Here is a 20712-nt window from a genome sequence, read left to right as displayed (position 1 = left end):
TCTTTTGCATTTGTGGGACCTATGGGAAACAGATGTTCTATTTTTATCCTCAGAGTGGAATTCCCACACACTGAAAAGTCATGCTGGCCACAAGCGAATGATAAAAAGGAAGATGATGTCTCTGTTGCTACTTTCTGGACTATGTTTGAAAGTGACACCATTTCATGAGATCATTTTGTTCGTGTTTGTGATATAAATTTTTCTAGCTGCCATAAAATCATCATGTCTAGAACAAAAAGTAAAATTTTTAACCTAACTATTCCTAAAACATTTTTGTGATTTGCTGTGATTCCTTTCAAAAGCAGATGTGACATTGATTTTGATAATACAAAATATACGATGGTGACCCGGTGGTCCAGTGGTTAGCGTGTCAACCTCACAGGGCAGAGGTGGAATGTTCGATGCTTCGGCATTCCTATGTGGAGTTTGCATGTTCTCCCTGGGCCTGCCTGGGTCTTCTCCAGATACTCTGGTTTCCTCCCACATTGCAAAAACATGCAGGACAGGTTAATGGAACACTCTAAATTGTCCCTTGGTGTGAGTGGGAGTGCAGATGATTGTTTGTCTACGTGTGACCTTCGATTGGCTGGCAACCAATTCAGGGTATACCCCACCGACTGCCCAAAGACAGCTGCGATAGGGTCCAGCCCGCTCGCAACCCTCGTGAGGATAAGCAGATTAGAAAACGGATGCATGGATGGATAGTGATCACGGTGAATGTCACAGTATTTGGATTGCGGAATGCTATCCTGTGTTCATCCTGTGCCCCACCTGATACAGTATTAGATGCGTGACACTTGATGAGTGTGTTTTGTACTGCAGAGTTTGCAACCTCTGTCTTAGCTGGATGTGAAGGTCATTTCCATCAGGCATGGGCAGTTTCGATTGTGCTCTTTCTTTCTCATGAGAAAGTATCTGTTTTATAATCTATTCCTGATATGATTTTTGATGATATTTTTTGACTATTATGACTATTGTAATTATTACCATACGTTTTGATTGATGTCTGTTTTTCGTGCTTTCAAAAAAACAACGTTAAGATATAAATCATTATTTGGTGAGCACACGACTCTCATACCACTAAGTCAAGCTGTCCAGCGGTCTGTATTTTGAGAAATACTTTTTTTAAAAACCTTTCACACACATCCTAGTTCCTTGGAGTCATCCTGTCTCCTGACCTCCCCTGATGTGACTTCCGTTCTATTGGTTATTTTCCATGATGCTATATCCTGTTTCTAATTTTTTCTGCACAGGAAGCAAAGCGAGCTCTGGTCCATCCCTGGGGGCATACTTAATGAGAACCATCTCTCGATTCAGGCTTTGCCTCGAGACTGCTCTCACTAACTGCCATAATGCATACACTGTAGTTATGAGTGGCATACACATGTCAATGTCTGTACACTCGCTCTGGTTGTTCTAATTAGGTGTCAGACTAACACCTTTTTAACCGCCATGCCATTGCACACTCCTGATCGTTTTATGTACAGTATAAGCAGGTGTTATTACGGGCTCACTGTGCCGGTCACACACGACACCGTAAATTGTGTTCCTTTCACTAGTGTCACCTTTTTCCTGGCCCCAACACAGTTTGGATGCGGTCACTCTGACACAACGCCGAGTTCTAGATATGCACGGGCACCCAGACTGAATGTGTTGTAGAATCAGTGCCATCACTCCTGTCACCAATTATCAATGCTAACTGTCTTGCATAAATATAACCCAAATTAACTTATACCATAATACAGTATTGGTGTACTTTCACTGTGCATACTTATACCTGTATGCATAATTTTGGATGAGATAAAAAGAACAAAATTATTATTTTTCAAATTAATTTATGTATTTTGTATGTTAACGGGAAAAGAACGGTTCATAAAAGTTTACCAAGAGTAGGTCTGTCTGTAGAAACTGCAGAAAGTGTTTGCTGGTTTGACTGCACACTGTTTTTGCAGGTAGAACAATATACATCTGTGTATCTTGCATTAACAAAGGGACTGCCTCAAGGGTCACGCCTGGGGCCACTCCTGTTTATTCTGAACATCTATATCATTGACCAAAACCTATGTAAATGTGAAGCTTCAGTTATATTCTGACAACACACTGATGTACTGCATAGTCCCTACCGCAAATCACACACTTTTTTTTTTTTTTTTTACAACTGTCTTATATTCATACCCAGAAAAACTTTTTTGATTGAAAACATGCTAGATGCAGACTAAACTAAAATCATGATCATGGATTGGTCTGAAAAATATTGTAATTGTCCATCTGGAAATTTCTTAACTGTCCCGCTGCCTGGACATTCTTGAAAAGTATAAGGTTTTCTTGGTTTATTAACGGTGAACTAAAAAAAAATCAGCGTATGTAAATTTCAGATTACAAGTGTAGGATTTTGAACTGATGGAACAATTATATAATTTATGAAGGCTTTGAGGTGTGGTTGAAATATTTCTTGCAATTTTTCCCCCATTGTCAAAAAGAAAAGAAGGGCACATTGTTTTGAGAATTTGAGCAGTTCAAAACATGCTCACGCTCATCTTCACAGCAAATGTAGTCTCATTCCAGGCAGTGACATTCCTAGTGTTTGTCAGGTCCGTTTGTCATGTCAGGCCGACCAGAGCCCTAACGACATGTTCAACAAATTCACCATGACCAATATTGGGAGTACAAAGCAGTGGGGAAGCTGAGCTGATTACCTTCCAAAATAGTTGTCAAGTGTGACTCACTTGAGTGGGTGCTGAATCCACTGCCCTTGCACCCTTCACACATTTTTTCCTTTCTCATGACATAATCTTTGTGGAAAATACCACACATCTCTTACAGTATTGTTTTATGTTCATTTTTTTATTACATCATCTTTAGCACAAGAGAAATACTGTAATCGTTTTAGTGATGATGAAATTGAGTTTATCGTCTGGCTGGTTCCATTCATTTTCCTGAATCAGTGATGCTCGATCGCCTACTCATCCTTTTGCAAGGTCTGTTACTGTGGCAACCTAATGAAGGAGGGAGAAAATTCGAAGGTATGTTCACCCTGCATCCATATCTTGCCTGGTCAACAGATTCTTGTCAGAATGTTTCAAGGAGTTTGACCTTTATGGGCCGACTGGAACATATTGGATTACAACATCATTATCCAAGTCTTGGTGAACAGATGCAAAACCTGTGGCATGGGATTGTAGGCAACTTTTTTTAAGGATTTTTTTTTTTCTGGCTTGTGGGCGGAACAGTGAGGGGAACAAAATGGTTCAATTGAAACAACCAGAATTAGGATGGACACTGTCACAGTTTAATCTTCAGAAGGTTTCTTTACTATTCTTGTTTTTATGGATGCGCATAATTCTGCTGCCTTTCTTGTTTCAGCGCTCAAAGTAGATTAGAGATGTGTCTTATATCACAGTAAAAGAAACATTTATGTAACGTTTATAGATAGAAGAGAGAATAGAACGTGGGCCTTATGTTCTCAAAATATGACCAATTTTGATTGATGATGACCTTGGACCCGTGAACAGCATTCATCCCATAGTGTCACAAAAGTGATGATTGACCCTTAAGTTCACAGGTACAACCCGTGGGTGTCATGATTCTGTTTGGGCCCAACAGGTGGCACTGTAGGGCTCCCCCTGCAGCTGCACACCTGTTGGTCGTTAGGTAATTCTATAAAAGGACTCCCGCCCGAACACTCATTGTCGGGTCATTGTTGCTGTTTCTTTGTTGCTGTCATGTCTGTTTGTTTGCTGTACGGTAGGCCGAGCGAGCCCCGTCCGTGTCCACGTTGAGCCGAGCCTCGTCACCTGTCTGTTCGAGTTGAGTCACATTCACGTCCACGACAAGCCGTGCCATGTCCACGCCCACGTCAGGCCGAGCCACTGTTCACGTCTGGCTGTCCCATGTCCCCCGTTACGTCGAGCTCCGTCCATGTCAGGCCAAGCCCAGCCAAAGGGTTGCCATTCGCTTCTTGTTCCTGTTCTTCGGCAAGCCGAAGGTCGCAGTCACTTTTGTTCCCGTTCCCTGGCGAGGCGAAGGTCGCCGTCGCTTTTGTTCCTGTTCTCCGGCGAGGCGAAGGTCGCTGTCGCTTTTAGTTCCCGTTCCCCGGCGAGGCAAGCCTTTTAGACAACTTTGGGACGTCTGGGATCCGTCCCTTGAGAGAGGGATACTGTCATGATTCGGTTTGGGACCAACAGGTGGCACTGTAGGGCTCCCCCTGCAGCTGCACACCTGTTGGTTGTTAGGTAATTCTATAAAAGGACTCCCGCCCAAACACTCATTGTCGGGTCATTGTTGCTGTTTCTTTGTTGCTGTCATGTCTGTTTGTTTGCTGTAGCTGTCATGTTCTCGATCATGTTTTGTTGACTGTTAGTTTTAGCTACAGCCTGGGTTTTTTTTGATGCTTTGGATTCTTTCTGTTTTTTGGACTATGTTGTGAATTTAGTTTTCTGTGTTTTATCAATACACTTCAAGTACACCCTGCTCCTCCCTCCTGCCGGTTTTTTGGGGTCCACCACCACCACGCAACGTGACAGTGGGCATGTGTGGACGAATGAACATACGACTTCTCATGTCTGTATCACAAAACGGCAAAGAAACATAAAAATGTATACAGTGGACCCCCATTAATCATGTGGGATATGTTCCAGACTCATCTGCAATATGTGAACATCTCTGCTATTGAGGGACTGTATACAGATATTTAAAAAAAAAAAAAAAACCACGCAACGTTGAATGCAGGCAAAACCCTGCACAGTAGCAAGTACATTCAATAATGGGATTTTTATTACTCACTTCATCATTTTGTTTTGCTGTTTCTCACATTGTAGAGCCTTCTTCCATTTCAACCATCATAAGGACTGTATTCATCACAATAGGCTGCCTGCTACTCACCTCACGTACCTTCACCCACACATAGCCTCCACACCCACACAGTAGACACACGAATCATGCAGTCCCAGCCTCTGTTTTAGCTAAGAGTAAATCCATGTATATGCGGATGAACATATCAGTGCATTCAGCCAGAAAGCTCATCAATGAACAGAATGTTGCTATGGTAACTGTTATTAGATTTAAAAAGAGAGTGTAGGTTGCAGTAAAAGGGCTCGTGTATGGAAATAAGGTGCAAGAAGGGAAAGAGGGGTAGCATTAAGATATTTGTGTAAGTTACATGACACGGCATATGTGACTATTATAGTGGAATCCCAAAATTTTAATTGTCTTTTCTGGGGTGATAGTCAACCTCGAATTTGTTTAGGAAAATAAACAAAAAATCTGTAATGAAAATGTAATTATACCTCGTGATTGAAACGTTAGTAGTCGACTTCACTGTGTGGATTTTGCCATCTCACCCGCATTTTAATTTGCATTACAGCCGCATTGGAGTCTGCTCCGACCTAATTGATGCTTTCTTGCATGCTGAACCGAGCTAAATTAAGGTGAAATCCTATGCTATGGTCAAACCGATGGCAAAACATTGCTTTAATTCGCGTTTGGTTGGACCATAGGATCTTATTTGACATCATGCATGCTTACAGTTCAACCTCCATATTTTTGTGCATTTTCTGTGAATCCAAGACTCAAACTACAATTTTGCAATTATTATACTGCAACACTAACATTCCCCAGCCATCGACTTTCACAATACTAAACCAGGCAACATTACAAAATGTTTTTATGTGCGGTTACCATAATTTTCACATCCTTAAATGATCATTTTAACTGGTGAATGTGCGAATGTGAGGTTATGTCATCGAAAAGTAAGTCAGATTGCCGACCTTCTTTTATTGCGGTCTGACTCGCAGTCGGTCTAGTTTGAATGATAATCTATTTGCTCAGTTTTGATTTGAAGAAGCGTGATTGATTCCGCAGGTACGTTTCTGTTAAAAAGCATTTGTCAAGGAAAGAAAAGTGTCCTGTTTTGATTTACTTTGCATACTTTATCAGAGCTGCGATGACATTACATTTTCCCTTGTAACATTGGAAGCTCTTTCACCAACAAAAACATTACCATGTTTGGCTGCTTAGCATGCACTTCTACAAACAGTAAATTTGCCTTTTGATGTTACTTTAGAGAAGGACTAACAGATGTGTTTGGCAAATATGCAGCTGTCTCTGGGAGCACTGGCTGGGATTTTACACTTAAGTGTTTCCAAACGTAATGCTCAATGGAGCTTCATGCAATTCCATGAATGCAACTTGTTTCTATGCAAGCATTAGCTAAGATCTGGGTGAACATTTGGAAAATGCCTTTAACAAACCGCAATATCTAGGACCGTTCATCACACAGTCTTCAGTTCCCCATCAACAAATGGGTGTCGCTTACTGTGAGTCAACATCAGGAAATGGTGCAGAAGGGCCAGCCCAACTTACCAGTTATCCTTCCTTTTCACATTTGTAACTCTTGTAGTGGCTGAGCCTGCGAGTACCCCTGTGTGAAACTACCGGTATGCTGCGGACCGGCGCCAACATTTATTCTGTTCCATCGCTTCCCCGGTACCACAATTACTGTGTCATTATTTACAGAGGTGGGTAGCGGAGCCAAAAATTGCTTTCGAGTGAACGCCATTACTTTGAAATTATGTGACTCAAGTTAAAGGAAGATGTCGGCTCACCAGGCAGAGAGTAGTCATTTTATGTATTATTACATTGAACTTCGTGAGGTGGATTTAAGCACTTAATAATAGTTCTGCCAACTTCCATCTTTGAATCCGTAGTGCTACGCATACATTGCAAAATGCTTTTTCTTCCTGTTCTTTTTGAATGAACAAAACCCTTTCAATAGTTAGATAGCTGTTCTTTTTTTGTAGTCCATCCGTTTCGTGTGCCACTTATCGTGAGCTGAAGCCTATCTGTAAGCTCAATATAGACTTCTGTTACATTGCACTTTGGGTCACTTTGAAAATGTTGCTTCTGTGTGTCGTCATGCGGAGACTTTGGTGCAGTCCCGTGACTGTCTGCCTGGCTCTGTTCGATGGGTCAAATGAAGTCAAAACACATCCCTATTGGATTGGTGAAACAGTCACGTGAGATAAGTCTCTCTGAGGAGCCAAAATGGACGGTGCAAGGAATAATAAACACATTTCAATAAAAAAATACAAGTAGCGGGCAGAATTGTCATTCATTTGTAACAGAGTAAAAGTATTGTTTGTTTTAAACAAAAGCACTCAAGTAGAAGTAAAAAGTATGCTGAATTAAAACCCCTCTGAGAAGCACGTTTCCAAAAAGTGACTTCAGTAAATGTAATAAAGTATATGGCGATTGTTAATGCCTGCCTTTGATTATTTACAATGTGACCATAAAAAAAGGAGTCAGCGGGACATGCAGAAGAGACAGCCCATGAAATAGCGATGGCATTATTTCGAATGAGGATTTATCGTGATGTGGTGGTGCAGCCGCCCGGTTCCCAGTCATTGAGCTGTGAGCGTGAATGGTGACCAATGCAGCTTGTAGTAGTCCTGCCATTCGCCCCAAGTCTGCTGTCATTGACTCCAGATTCCTGCTTCAGTTATCAAGAGGATGTACAGTCAGAGAAAAACAATGGAAGGATTCATCGTTAAGAGAGTCTTCAAAGCGTGCTGTATTGTTAAGATTAGACTGTTTTACTTTGACTTCTATCTGAATCGAAATGGCAATTAATTAGGAAAGTGTTAAAATGTCGCTGTGGGTGGCGCGATTCACTCACCTGACATTAACGCCGGCAATGTGGGTTGAGTTCCCACTCAGTGATGGCGTGAATGTGAGCGTGAATGGTTGCCTCTTTATATTCCCTGTGATTAACTGGCGACTAGTCCAGGGTATAACCTTCTTTTCATTGTAATCAGCTGGTAGAGGCTCAATATCGTGAACCTGAACAGGAGTGGTGGTGTCAGAATATGTATGTTAGTTTGCATTGCCTGCCAAGTAAAGAAGTGTTTTCTGATGACAGTTTGGGTTCCTGGACTACTTAGTCCAGATATAATGGATAAAAAAAAAGTTTTTTAATCATTTATACAATATAAAGGACTTACAGATGTCCTAAACACTTTTTTTGCAGCCAGGTCAGTGTTTGAGTCATTTGCTTTCTTCTGTCAATCCCGAGTCTCAATGTATACACTGGGAATTTATTATGAAGAAAAAAGGAACGTATCCAAATTGTCTGAATGATCTTAATTTTTTTATTATTCAAATAAAGGTAAATGACTATTTATATTATTTTTATGTGGCTGTAAATCAGCAGTGGTTCAAATGAAGTAATCCCATAAAATATTGCAATCTTGATTTTAGAAATGAAGAAAAATAAAATCACGTGATTGGCCCCGTTTTCTGATAAGAGCGAACAACGAGAGAGGACGCGCTCAAGAGCCATATACTGTATAAGTTAGTAGCTTCTGGAAGACTTATTTGGATTATATAGAGCCAATTGAAGCTCTCTTTACCCTCCATCAACCAACTGGCCTGTAAATGTCCGACGACAGTTACACAGACTAAACTTCCCTAACAAAACTGTGGAGTAGGTGCTTTCCAACACTCCCAATAAAATAAGCTATAGCAGGAGTCTCAAAGTTCAATTCTCACACACACACACAGACGAACAGCCATCCGCGCTCACACTCACACCTAGGGACAATTTAGAGTGTTCAATCAGTCTGCCATGCATGTTTTTGGAATGTGGGAGGAAACCGGAGGACCCGGAGAAAACTCATGCAGGCAAGGCGAGAACATGCAAACTCTACACAGGAAGGCCGGAGCTGGAATCGAACCCGGTACCTCTGCACTGTGAAGTCGACATGCTAACGACTCTCGACTACCGTGTGTGTGTGTGTGTGTGTGTGTGTGTGTGTGTGCGTGTGCGTGTGCACATGCACACGCTGTATGTAAAATGACAAAAATGGAATTTGCATGTTTGGGCAGCACTTCAATAAAGCTACTTAAGAATACACCTTTTTTGACTGGAAAACAATGGTTTTGTAAGTTGCTAATAGCTATGTATTCACGTGCATTCTGTCTTATCACTGTCAGATTGTTATTCTTTTATTCCTCACTTCATCAAAAAGACGGTATTTACTTTTATACACTACAATACTACACAGAGCAACTGAATCAAAGACAATTTATATCTGCACTAAAACCCTGATTTTCTGTCTGCATGATTTGGGGAGTTAACGGATTATTCACAGGAATGTGGATGTTTAACTCATGAAGCTGATTCATTTTGTTCTTTTACATCTTGCAAAATGTAATGTTTTTAATTTTAATGTTATGGCCGTGCTCGCGTGATGTAGGCAAAAGGTGGACCCAAATGCACGAAACGGGAGAAGGAAAATGTAAAAATGCAAACCACACTTCCCAATACTCATGTCTGCCTCACATAAAACTGGGATGAAAAATGTCAAGACACATTTCAAAGCTCAGTGTCGCTATCTTTTGCATCCAAATCTCAAACCTACTCATTTTCTCTTTTCCTCCAGCAGTGAGTCTACTACTTTAAGGCCCGGCAGACATGGGGAAGCAGAACAGCAAGCTTCGTCCTGAGGTGATGCAGGACTTGCTGGAGAGCACCGACTTCACCGAGCATGAGATCCAGGAGTGGTACAAAGGCTTCTTGCGAGATTGCCCCAGTGGAAACCTATCCATGGAGGAGTTCAAAAAAATCTATGGCAACTTTTTCCCTTATGGGGATGCCTCGAAGTTTGCCGAGCATGTCTTTCGCACATTTGATGCAAATGGTGATGGGACAATAGACTTTCGGGAGTTCATTATTGCTCTTAGTGTGACGTCACGTGGCAAGCTGGAGCAGAAGCTAAAATGGGCCTTTAGTATGTATGACCTGGATGGAAACGGGTACATCAGTAAATCTGAAATGCTGGAGATTGTACAGGTAAGTCATCACTATATCGTGTACAAGGGCTAAAATACACAATTAACCATTTTCACTTTCATTTCCAACTCCCTGTCATTGTAGTCTCTTTCTAAGAGGTAGTTCACCCACATACAAAGCCCAGCATTAGTCACGGCACAGATTGTAACAACAGTAAACCTCAATGTCCATAATAAACCCTTCATGAGAATAGAACAAGCACTGCTCATGATAAAGGAGAACAGTTTTTCTCCAAGAAATCAAAGAAGCTTTTATACCTGTGAAAGGACAGATGTGCATTAAATTAGCAGATTACCAGCACTGAAAACTTTCATTGAGTATGAAGAAGGAAAAAAGCATTTATAATATGAAACTGTTTTCAGCAGGCATTCATTCAGTGCACTCGCTTTGAGAAATGGCGTTGAAGCTCTCATAAAATGGAAGGCATGTCTTCTGTCCGAAGATAAATGTCCTGGGTCTGTTCAAAACAGTCCAAGTTTCGTTCTAGAATGGCTTGGGGATCCCAAAGGGGAATGAATGGCAGAGTACTGATTCGCTAACATTCGTGGATATTTGGATGGTGTTTCATTTAAAAAAATAAATAAATAAAATCTCAATATTTTTTGGGAAAATGCAAACTTTCGGGAGCAGTGCTCCCCTCACCTTTGAACAAGAAGTTGAAGGAAAGGAGAGAGCTTGAATGGCATTTCCTGCCCTTGCGCTCCAAATGTAAACACCATCACATGCAAAAGTCTTCCCGTAAAACATGTTAAACACAGTGTAACAGCAGCTAAGTGGCCCACTCCGGCTTCACATTAAATCAAGAGACACATTGCCCCGTGCAAGTCTAACGCGTGATGTAAATCTGTGCAGTGACAAGTTAGACTGGGTTTTGCTATTTTCGCAGACACGCACCTTGGCACAGTTAAAAGTGGCCGTTTTACGCCATTCCAGGTGTGAACATCGGGAAGAAATTGATTTGGTGGACCCCAAGCAGGTCAAAGCACATAAATGGCGTTAATAATTCTGCGGCCAGCCAGACCAAACACGGGTTCAGCGTTCATAGCAGGTCAGGTCCTCAACTGACCGGCTGTCACCAAGAGCTTGTTGCGGTGCTTTGCCAGGACCTTAACGTCACTGGTCATCCATGGCTTCTGGTCACAGCACACTGATGCGTTTCTCAATCGTGACTCTGGCATCGCAGGGTTTGATGTAACTGAGCACATCAGAATCATATGACTCTTGGTCTTGCGAAGCAGTTTTGGTGGCAGGCATCCTCAGGACACTTTTTTACAGACTTTATGACCGAGAAAGCTTTATTCCAGAAGGTGGGTCTATGCTTAGATTCCTTACTTACTTGGATTACTTATCTATGGTCACATCAGATGTTTCATTCAGAGTGGTGTTGCTCTGAATCCATTTTTATTAGCCCATACATTTTCCAGAATATTTACTCCCCTCGTGGCACATGTACTTGTGGAATTTGAGGAGAATTGTTTTTAGGTCTGCATGGTTAAAATCACCAGAGACCATGTGGACTGTATCAGGGTGGACGGTTGTTTATTTCAGTACGTAGCAGGCTAAAACAGTGCTAGCTTTCGTACTGATGAAGGATCTACAGCAGTTACCATGACAACATTAAACTCACAGGAAAGGTAAGCGGGTCTGCTATTAGTATTAAAATATCAAAAGGGAACCTTAACTATTGTGTGTTTGTACAGCACCTGTTGTTAATACAAATACTCAATTACACGGTCGCCCCGTTTCTGTACTGGAGTTGTGTTGTGCGGCCTCCTAGCTCAAAAAGCGTGACTGGGTGCAGCCACATCTCTGTGATCAGTAGAATGGAGGAGGACCTGACAAAATTGGTGCTGCGGTGGGTGGCAGTGCAGTCGTAGGTGTCGAGCATGAAGAGTAATATTCCCTCTCGATCAGTGTTTTTCTTCTCTTCTTATTGTGTTCTTATCTGTTTTCCAAGTGATGGATTTTTGATTGGAGAAAAAGATGCTGCAATCATTTTGTGTGGCTCTCTTCTTGTCCTCCATTCTTTTTCTTATTTAACTTAGTTTTTCAGTTGTCTGTCTGCTATTGTGTGATCTGCAAGTATCCTTAAAAAAAAAAAAAAAACGGAGTCGCTGGCTGCTCCAAATTTGTACTTTACATTTTTAGAGTGGCATTATTTTCTTTTAATGCCTGCTTTTGTTTTTTTACTTCCAATTTGCTAGCAGTTATAAAAAAATAGATATAGACATATCACCTCGATCCACAGTGGATATTTATTCATTCATTCATTATGTGAGCACTTTAGCCTCACGAGTGTCGTGGGCGTGCCCGGAGCCTATCTCAGCTGTCTTCGGGCAGTAGGCAGGGTACACCCTGAACGGATCGCTAGCCAATTGCAGGGCATACATAGATGAATGCCCATTTGCGCTTGCACTCACACGTAGGGACAATTTAGATTTTACAGTGTAGTATTTATGGTTTTGTTTACCTTGGGCCCCAAATGTCGAGCCCTGGGCTGAGCCAGTGATGTTGTAAACCAGCTGACATACCTTACCCATAGTGTGATTAGCAACTCGTGCTGCCCTGGACTTTGACGAACAAACTGAGATGCAAAATTGTTCATTTCCAACCTTGATGTATATTTACAAAAAAAAAAAACAACAACAATAACAGGAATTGTTTTTCTTGGTCATCGGTTTTGTGTTGCTCCGAATTACAGCTACATATCCTTGCTGAATAAATATCGAAATATGTAGTTGTTCACAACAGATGACGGTAACTTGCTGTTGATCAGCTGTTTTATGACCCAGAAGATGAGCTGCCCTGACACTTTGTAATATGAAGCATAACCATCACCAATACAGTATAAAGCACTGTAATCACAATCAGGCCTCTTCCGTTCACATGTCAGCTCTTATTTTCCTCACCGTTGCCTCCTTATCAAAGACGCCAAGAGTGGGCTATGATTCCAGTGTTTACCACTGAGCAGCCTGCAAGGACACAGACAACATTTTTTTGTGTGTGTGTGTGTGTGTGTGTGTGTGCGTGCGTGCATGCGTGCGCGTGCATGTGCATTATTGGTGATTATCTCAAGGTAGAGCAAAACATTTTTTAATAAGTTCTGTCCATTTTGCATATAAATTAGATGTACTGCAGACATTGATTAGCAGCAAAAAAAAAATCAAAATCATCTCAGCCATTTAATGTGCGATAAACAGCTTTCTGCTGATCCCGATACTGTATTACAAATTCAAAAATCATAGCGGATGCCATTTATGTTATCTCTTTCTTTCCTCCTCTTTCTATGGATATACTGTATATCGATCTCTCGATCTAGCTAGCTAGCTATCCATCTCACTAGCTATCCATCTCACCCAAAGTCAGTTGAGATTGATTCCAAATGTTTGGCGTTTAAGTTAAAAAGAAATAAATCAAATACAGTTTCTAAACATGTTTTTTTAAACCATGTAATGGTAATCCCCAAGATTGAAGAATGGTTTGTAAAAGTTTCATTTATGTTGTAAATGATTTGTTTCTTATAAATGATCAAACGGTTTACTTTCATCAAAGTGATTTGGGAAAGTTACTCACCAACTATTTGTTTGCCTTCATGCAGGCTATTTATAAGATGGTGTCCTCGGTGATGAAGATGCCGGAGGATGAGTCAACACCTGAGAAAAGGACAGAGAAGATCTTCAGGCAAATGGACACCAACAGAGACGGTAGACTTGCTTTACCTGCTGCTTTTTTGAAGAGACACAATTTCTAGGGGTTTGCAACATGCTAGTGCAGTCAAAATACCATAAAATGTGAATAATTTTAACTCACATTACAATGCCTCTTTTTGGTCTTGTTGAAATTAGTCTCTTTTGAATGTTCTATATTGTCTCATGCAAGTGAAGAAGGGCTCACCCAACACTTTTCATTGCTGGGCCAATGATGAGTGCAGATTTCTTCTGCATAACTCAGGGCAAAACTGGGAGAGGCTTTGTACTTTGAACCCCAAATATATCTATTTTTTAAAAATAAATACGTTTTAAAAAGCAACTGTAAAGCTCATGCAAGTCCCCCAAAAAACTGTCACGTTGCGTACAAGGCAGGAAAAAAAGAACTGCTTCGTATGCAACAGAGCGAACGAGAATAGGTGGATCCCCGAAGTAGCAGACACTGACAAGGCCTTCGTCTCAAAAAATAATATTTATTACAAACGAAAACACCGTCTAATGGAAAACAGAAAACGCTGGTCAAAACGAGAACCAGGAGATAATGTAACGTGAAAAAACAAAGCGCTTGCAAAAAACGGCAAGGAAAAAGATAAGACAATTCACTCGATCAAATCTGCGTTAATAAATAATCCCAATGGGATGACGAAAGTGTAGCGAACAACAATTGAATGCGAATAAGGTTTACGAGCATGGGCAATCACAGTGGCACGGCATGCAATACTCCGGCAATGAATCGGAAGCCTGAGTGCTTAGAAATAGCAGGTGTAATCATTAACAAATAGGCAGCAGGTGTGCAGACAGCAGAATGAACGCCTGCCACCTGCTGCCAAATACGGAACATGACAAAAACAGAGAGAATTATAATTTTCCTCATAGAGGAAGCAAGTCATCAGCTGCCAAAATACACTTTGTCAATCAATCAATGGTCAGTGTATTGTATGTGGCACATGCGAAATGCAAATTGCACTTCAGGAATAAGTGCCCAGTTATGCGCAATATTCAGGCCATATTTATTAGTCTTTTACCTTTTTTTCTTATTATTGTTGTTGTTATTTCTCACTTTAGGATTGTTTAGGTCTGTTCATGTTGTACATTGTCCATTGACTTTGCAGTTGCATTGGCACATATCCAATTCACATCTGAATTTTATTCACATTTCGAAATGGTTATCTAATTCATGCCTTATTCTATTTACAAAAAAGAAAGAAGATTTGATTTGTATGATTTGAACAATGTAGTGTAAATCCAGCGTTATCATTGAATCTAGGTGCAATGAAAAGCATGTATTTTGAAGTGCGTGTGTGTCAAAACATGTCACTGCCAGCTGGTTTACCGGCCGTCAGCTGTCTTCTTCTGATGAACTCTTTGAGGGGCCCCAAACAGATGGAAATCAGAAGTCGCAAGGTCTTGACTGTAAGGGGATGGGGAAGCAATTCCCAAACCAACTGGTTGATGGGCTCCACTGTTTTGGCTGCTTCATTTTGGGAACCCAGCGGCAGCTGACATTGGAGTGAAGAAAATCTTCATGAACAATTTGGTGTGCTATTCCAACAGAGATACTTCAACCGCATTGACCATGGTTGGAGTTCTCACTTCTGGCCTGTCTTCGCCAAGATCATTATTACGCCCTTCCTGAAATAATCTAGACCAGGGGTGCCCGTTATGTCGATCGTGATTGACCAGTAGATCAAGGACTGGTCTCAAGTCGATCCGAGGGGTGTGTGTGTGTTGGGGGGGGGGAATAAATGTGTCTCTGTGCATGTGAGTAATAATATTTTTTTTTGTGCTAATGCACACTGTACCCTAATCATTCTGTCACTCTCACTTTCACAAAAAGTATTTAAAAAATAAAATAAAATAAAGCAGGTCATCTCTAACCGGAAGTTGTTAGCGCACAGCAGTTGCAGCTTGCGACCAGAGTTGCTGCGCTATATCTTGTATCGTTATCATATTCTCATTCAGAGTTTGTTTTGTACAATTCACCGAGGGGACGGGCAAAGAATGGGAATCTGGAGGGCTGAGAGAAGCATTTTAAAAGGGTACGCGTGAGCTACAATCGTTAACAGGCTGACTAAGTGCGTCGCATGCCTCAGCGTCATGCTATTGCTGATTATGGCATGCGTGTGTACGTGCGTGCCTGTGTAAGCGTGCGTGCGCGGTCACGAGTCGATCGCTGGAGGTGGGTTGATCGAAAAGTAGATCCTCGGTCAAAAAAGTTTGGGCACCCCTGATCTAGACCATTTATAGACTTTTTTTCTGAATTGTGCTGCTCTATACAGAGCAGACATTCTTCTAAAAAAAATCACTTGGTTTGCACTGTTCTGATCTCGGTTCAGTCCTTGAGCACATTTTCATGTCAGCCATTTTATATCATTGGAAAACTGATTACAAAACAATGAGCTATTATCACAAAAAAATAAATACTGTGAATAGGACACTGGAGGTTCGAACATACACACAAACATGCACATTGCGTACACAATCACTTTTGCAATTCAAGTTTTATTTTCTGCATTCCCTGGCAAGTTTAATGATTGTCACATGAGTAAGAGAGCTCAATGGTCAGCACTAACCCAGTCTGTCCTGGCTATGGAATAAAAATTCAAAACTAGGAGTGCCACAAACACTTATATTGTTTGTTGACTAGTCAGCGATACTAGTTGCAATTGGTCGACTAATTGGATCGTTTAAATTACAATGACAGTCCATCCAACTGTGATGAAACTTCCCTTCCCTAAAATGTGGTATTTGGTGTTGTGAAATCATAATAAACAAATATAACTAGTTTCATCCCATTCTGAGGTAGTCAGATTAACTCCATCTGTCGAATTGAAACAGAACGTCCCAATTCTGGTTGATGGCAGCGTAATGAGGAGAGAAGGCATGAAATGCTGAGATAGGAATCAGGCCTCTTCCAAATGGGGATAACAATCTGATATGTATCAGATATCTGCCACTGCGCCTGCAGCGTATCCGACAGATTTGACACACCCTGTCAATGTGACCCTGACCTGAAAAGACACATGAACACATTTTACAAGCACACCTGAAAATCTTAACTATAACAGCGGTCACTGGCATAGACTATTAAATATGTTCTGAATATGGAACATTAAATATGCATCGATTATTATCATAGAATCATTCATGCTGACGGTGTCCGACAGAACAATGCCAAGGTTACTTATTTGAATCAAAGACAATCCAGGCCACACAAGTGGTGCAATATTCAGTTGTTACTCCTTCCATATTTTCCAACCGATTGTCACCATTCCAACTTGAACATATTGCAAAAATTAATGGCATGTATGCTTGCCGTTTTCTCTTTCCAAAAATTCACGTTTTTCTCCAAATTCCAAATTTTTCACCCAGAAATTCCCCATTCATTCCCCAATGACACATTCTACATTTTCCACCCATTCAATTCCTACAAAAACTCACTAATCATTCTCATTTCAATAAAACAGAGTCACGTCATTCCCCTTCCAAATTCGAAATGTTCAGCTCATTCATTTCACTTTGAAGACAGTCGTCAACATTCCAAAAACTTTCCCGTGCCTAATATGTAAACTTCACCACTATTTAAACAGGAGAGAAATGTGAGAAAATTATTCTCACATTTCCCTCCTGTTTAAACCCGCTCAAAGTTCAACCCTTTGCAAGAAAAATAAGCATACAGTATTACTATTATTTATTGCTTATTGTACAGGATACACGCATGGAGGAGATGGAATCAAATTGGTCTATGGAACACGATGTGTGTTTGAATACTGTACAAACAGCATGCAGAATTACACGGTAAAAAAATACAGAAAGTCAATTAAGACGCAATGAGGGTTGTAAACTGTAAACAAAAATTAAATAAAAAATAGCATGCAAAATTGCGTTTGAAAAAAAAAATCCACGATAATACAGCGAGTCCGCGAAAGGTGAAACGCAATATAGTGAGGGACCACTGTAGTTAATTACACATTTAATGTGAACGCCACAATCTGGTAACTAGACTTCACGGAATCACGCCTCTTTGGTGGTTATCCACCAATTTCCATCTTACACATGGTGGGTGTGTCAGAAGCCGAGACGGGAGATCACTGCACCTTGAATGCGCGCAATAAAGGCGTTTGAGAAATCGACTTAGGCACGAACGTGCATTAAAAATGTTACAATACTGAAATGGGTTACATTGTAATGTGCTTTAAAATTAAATCATGACATGAAATTCAACGCACTGTTATAACACTGCTGTGTTCTAGGCAAGCTGTCCCTGGAAGAGTTCATCAAGGGGGCGAAGAGTGACCCCTCTATCGTACGCCTGTTGCAGTGTGACCCCAGCAGTGCTGGACAGTTTTAAAGATGAGGCATCAACTTGACTTGTAAGGCTCAGATGAATAATCCACAAATGACATCAGTCTGTCAAATAGATTACAGAAGATAGTGAAGTGCATTTGTGACCTTTAGTGTGTCCTGCTGCAAGATTTTCCCTTAAGGTAGCAGTACTTTCATCTGAAAATGTTGTGTTAGCGCGTCGACCTCACAGTGCAGTGGTACCGGGATCGATTCCAGCTCCGGCCTCCCTGTGTGGAGTATGCATGTTCTCCCTGTGCCTACGTGGGTTTTCTCCGGGTACTCCGATTTCCTCCCACATTCCAAAAACATGCATAGCAGGCTGATTGAACACTCAAATTTGTCCCTAGGTGTGAGTGTGAGCATGGATGGTTGTTTGTCTCTGTGTGCCCTGCGATTGGCTGGCAACCGGTTCAGGGTGTCTCCCACCTACTGCCCGAAGACAGCTGGGATAGGCTCCAGCATGTCCCGCGACCCTTGTGAGGATAAAGCTAATCAGAAAATGGATGGGATGTCCAAGGACATCCTAACTGTCAACAATTGTATTTGATAAAAATGTTCCTATTCTCACTTCTGAACAGGTCATGTTGTCTCTTTTAGAACTTGTCTTGGTGATCCATAATGCCCTTCACTCTCCACTATGGAGAAGACTGATGATGAAGAATGTCAAGCAAGTGACGACGTGACGAAGACGACAGGCCTTCAGTATACACTGAAGATGTCAAAGCTGTGCACAACTCCCGACCCACTAGTAGTTTTTCTAAATCCGGGCAAATTCCAACTGCCTGACCTTCGATTGGTTTTGAGAACCCAGTGATAGCTGTCAACAGGCTCGTAGAGAAGATTTCCACTCAATGTACTGTATATACACTGGTGTTTCTGTATCAGTGTCCTTGCTTGGCTCTTTGTGGACCCGCACAGAGGCACGAATGTGCATTGTAGACAAGGGTGTTCAATAATGAGAACCCCAACCACGTTTTGTAAGCAGAAGAATTTCATCTGCAGGGCAGACTTGAGAAGTATTATGTTTGACTTCTTCTTTGCTGCATTGTGTGACAATGTATTTGGTGAATTCCACAAATTAGTGTTTCTTTGCAAAAACAAAAAAGAAAAAAAAACAACACACCCACAATGATATGCTCATTTGCCTTTACTGCACTTGCAAGAGCTCACAAATGAAAGGATGGTTTGAATGTCATTGAGTATCTTGAAAAGGAGTGTTGGATAATTTCAGCTCTCTCCATTTTTGGGGAATGTAGGAGGGTGGAGGCAATTTGTAAACCAGATCCATCCCAAGATGATTGTCATCGTCTTTGTATTCATGCTACTGTGAGATTTCCATCATTTAAAAAAAAAACACCTCACTTCATTTTCGATGTTTTGAAATGCTGCATGTTAGATGGGATCAACCAGTACTCAAAACACATATGCATGGAGCTTATGCCTGTGTGGAGTTCCGACTGATGTGTGAAGATGAGTGGCTGAATGGTCAGTCACACATGCGGTTCTGTGATTCTGTTCTCAAGTACTGTATCGCCAGAATCAGTACTACCAGTAGTCAGTATTATTGAAACCACTCTCGGATTTGCCTTTTAAAAAGTTGGACAAACGTGACCCCGAGTGGTGCCTTGCTCACCTTGATCATGGAGGAGCTAATTCACTTAGGCTTAGCTTTGGGTCTTATATTGAAGAACTGCTGTTCGTATTTCATACCATTCAGATTTAAAAAAAAAAACAAAAACATAACTACTCCATAAACTACTGCAATGATATGGGTTGCTTTTATTGTATTGGTGAGATTTTTTTTTCAGGACTGCATCAGGTGTAACTTTTCTGTAAAATGCAAAAAATGAAGGAAAAAAACCCATCTTGTGGTCAAGTGCCAACTAAGCAACAAAAGCAGTATTGTATGAATGTATACTATACATTTGTTGTTCAATGGAATGTTTGTAGGTGTTACATTTTTGTAGATTTTGTGTGGTATCCTGTGCTAAATGGCTCCAATTTGAGAAATACAGGATTCTGATTTTAGTCAGCCTTAAACGTAGAATATTAAATTTACAATTTAATTTTAGCTTTTGTGTCTGGTGTTCGTGTGATTTCGTTTACAGGCTGATCTCAGAATCCTTCTAGCTTTTCCTAAAAGTTTGGGTCCCGGCATACCACTCAGCAAAAATGTGACAATAAGTATGGCTATTGAAATAATTATATTGTCTCAATTTACTCACAAATTGACTTTGTGTGAAATCTGGCTCTGCCTAATTGAAAACAAAGCTGATGTACCGAACCTACAGGAACTATGACTTCTTCTATCATAAGCACACATTCACAGCAAAAAAAAAAAAAAAAAAGTAAACACTGTAACAGCGCTGGTGCAAAAGTGACAAAATATGTATAAAGGCAAGCACTGACGATGGTCATAACGTGTAATTGCAAATTATGGCAAGCAATAATAGAGCCCACCATCTTCCTTCGGCTTCACACCCAAATTTGTAGAAAAAACAAAACTGAAGTCATTTCAAATGGCATCTTTGTGGCTTTCATGAAAACATTATAGAATCACATTGTAAATTTCCATTCCCAACATTGAACACCTGCATCAGATAAGACCTGCTCATTGCCCCTGGCCTGCCGGCCTGCGCGTGTTCACCTTGAGAAACAAAAACACCAGTGAAGTGAATAAGCACACATTCACAGCAAAAAAAAAAAAAAAAAAGTAAACACTGTAACAGCGCTGGTGCAAAAGTGACAAAATATGTATAAAGGCAAGCACTGACGATGGTCATAACGTGTAATTGCAAATTATGGCAAGCA

At 40.9% G+C, this 20712-nt stretch overlaps 1 protein-coding gene across 4 annotated transcripts in view; it reads left to right on the top strand.

The window, feature by feature from the left end:
- The window catches only part of LOC109507078 (neurocalcin-delta A), a 28835-nt gene extending 8586 nt beyond the window's left edge, over nucleotides 1-20249 (top strand). Inside the window, exons 1-5 of one of the 4 annotated variants that reach the window (XM_019856235.1) lie at nucleotides 6366-6515; nucleotides 9441-9847; nucleotides 13446-13551; nucleotides 17808-17927; nucleotides 18499-20249. In XM_019856235.1, coding sequence (XP_019711794.1) covers nucleotides 9470-9847; nucleotides 13446-13551; nucleotides 17808-17905 — 582 coding nt within the window. In that variant the 5' untranslated portion in view covers nucleotides 6366-6515; nucleotides 9441-9469 and the 3' untranslated portion in view covers nucleotides 17906-17927; nucleotides 18499-20249. Of the gene's footprint in view, nucleotides 1-6365; nucleotides 6516-9437; nucleotides 9848-13445; nucleotides 13552-17807; nucleotides 17928-18498 lie in introns of those variants that run through there. The other 3 variants (XM_019856234.1, XM_019856233.1, XM_019856232.1) reach the window with 3 other exon arrangements.
- The last annotated feature ends 463 nt before the right edge of the window (nucleotides 20250-20712 follow it).

The sequence above is a fragment of the Hippocampus comes genome, unplaced genomic scaffold, assembly GCF_001891065.2.
Source record: "Hippocampus comes isolate QL1 unplaced genomic scaffold, H_comes_QL1_v1.1 scaffold327, whole genome shotgun sequence".
NCBI lineage: Eukaryota > Metazoa > Chordata > Actinopteri > Syngnathiformes > Syngnathidae > Hippocampus > Hippocampus comes.
This window is presented reverse-complemented; position numbering and strand designations above follow the sequence as displayed.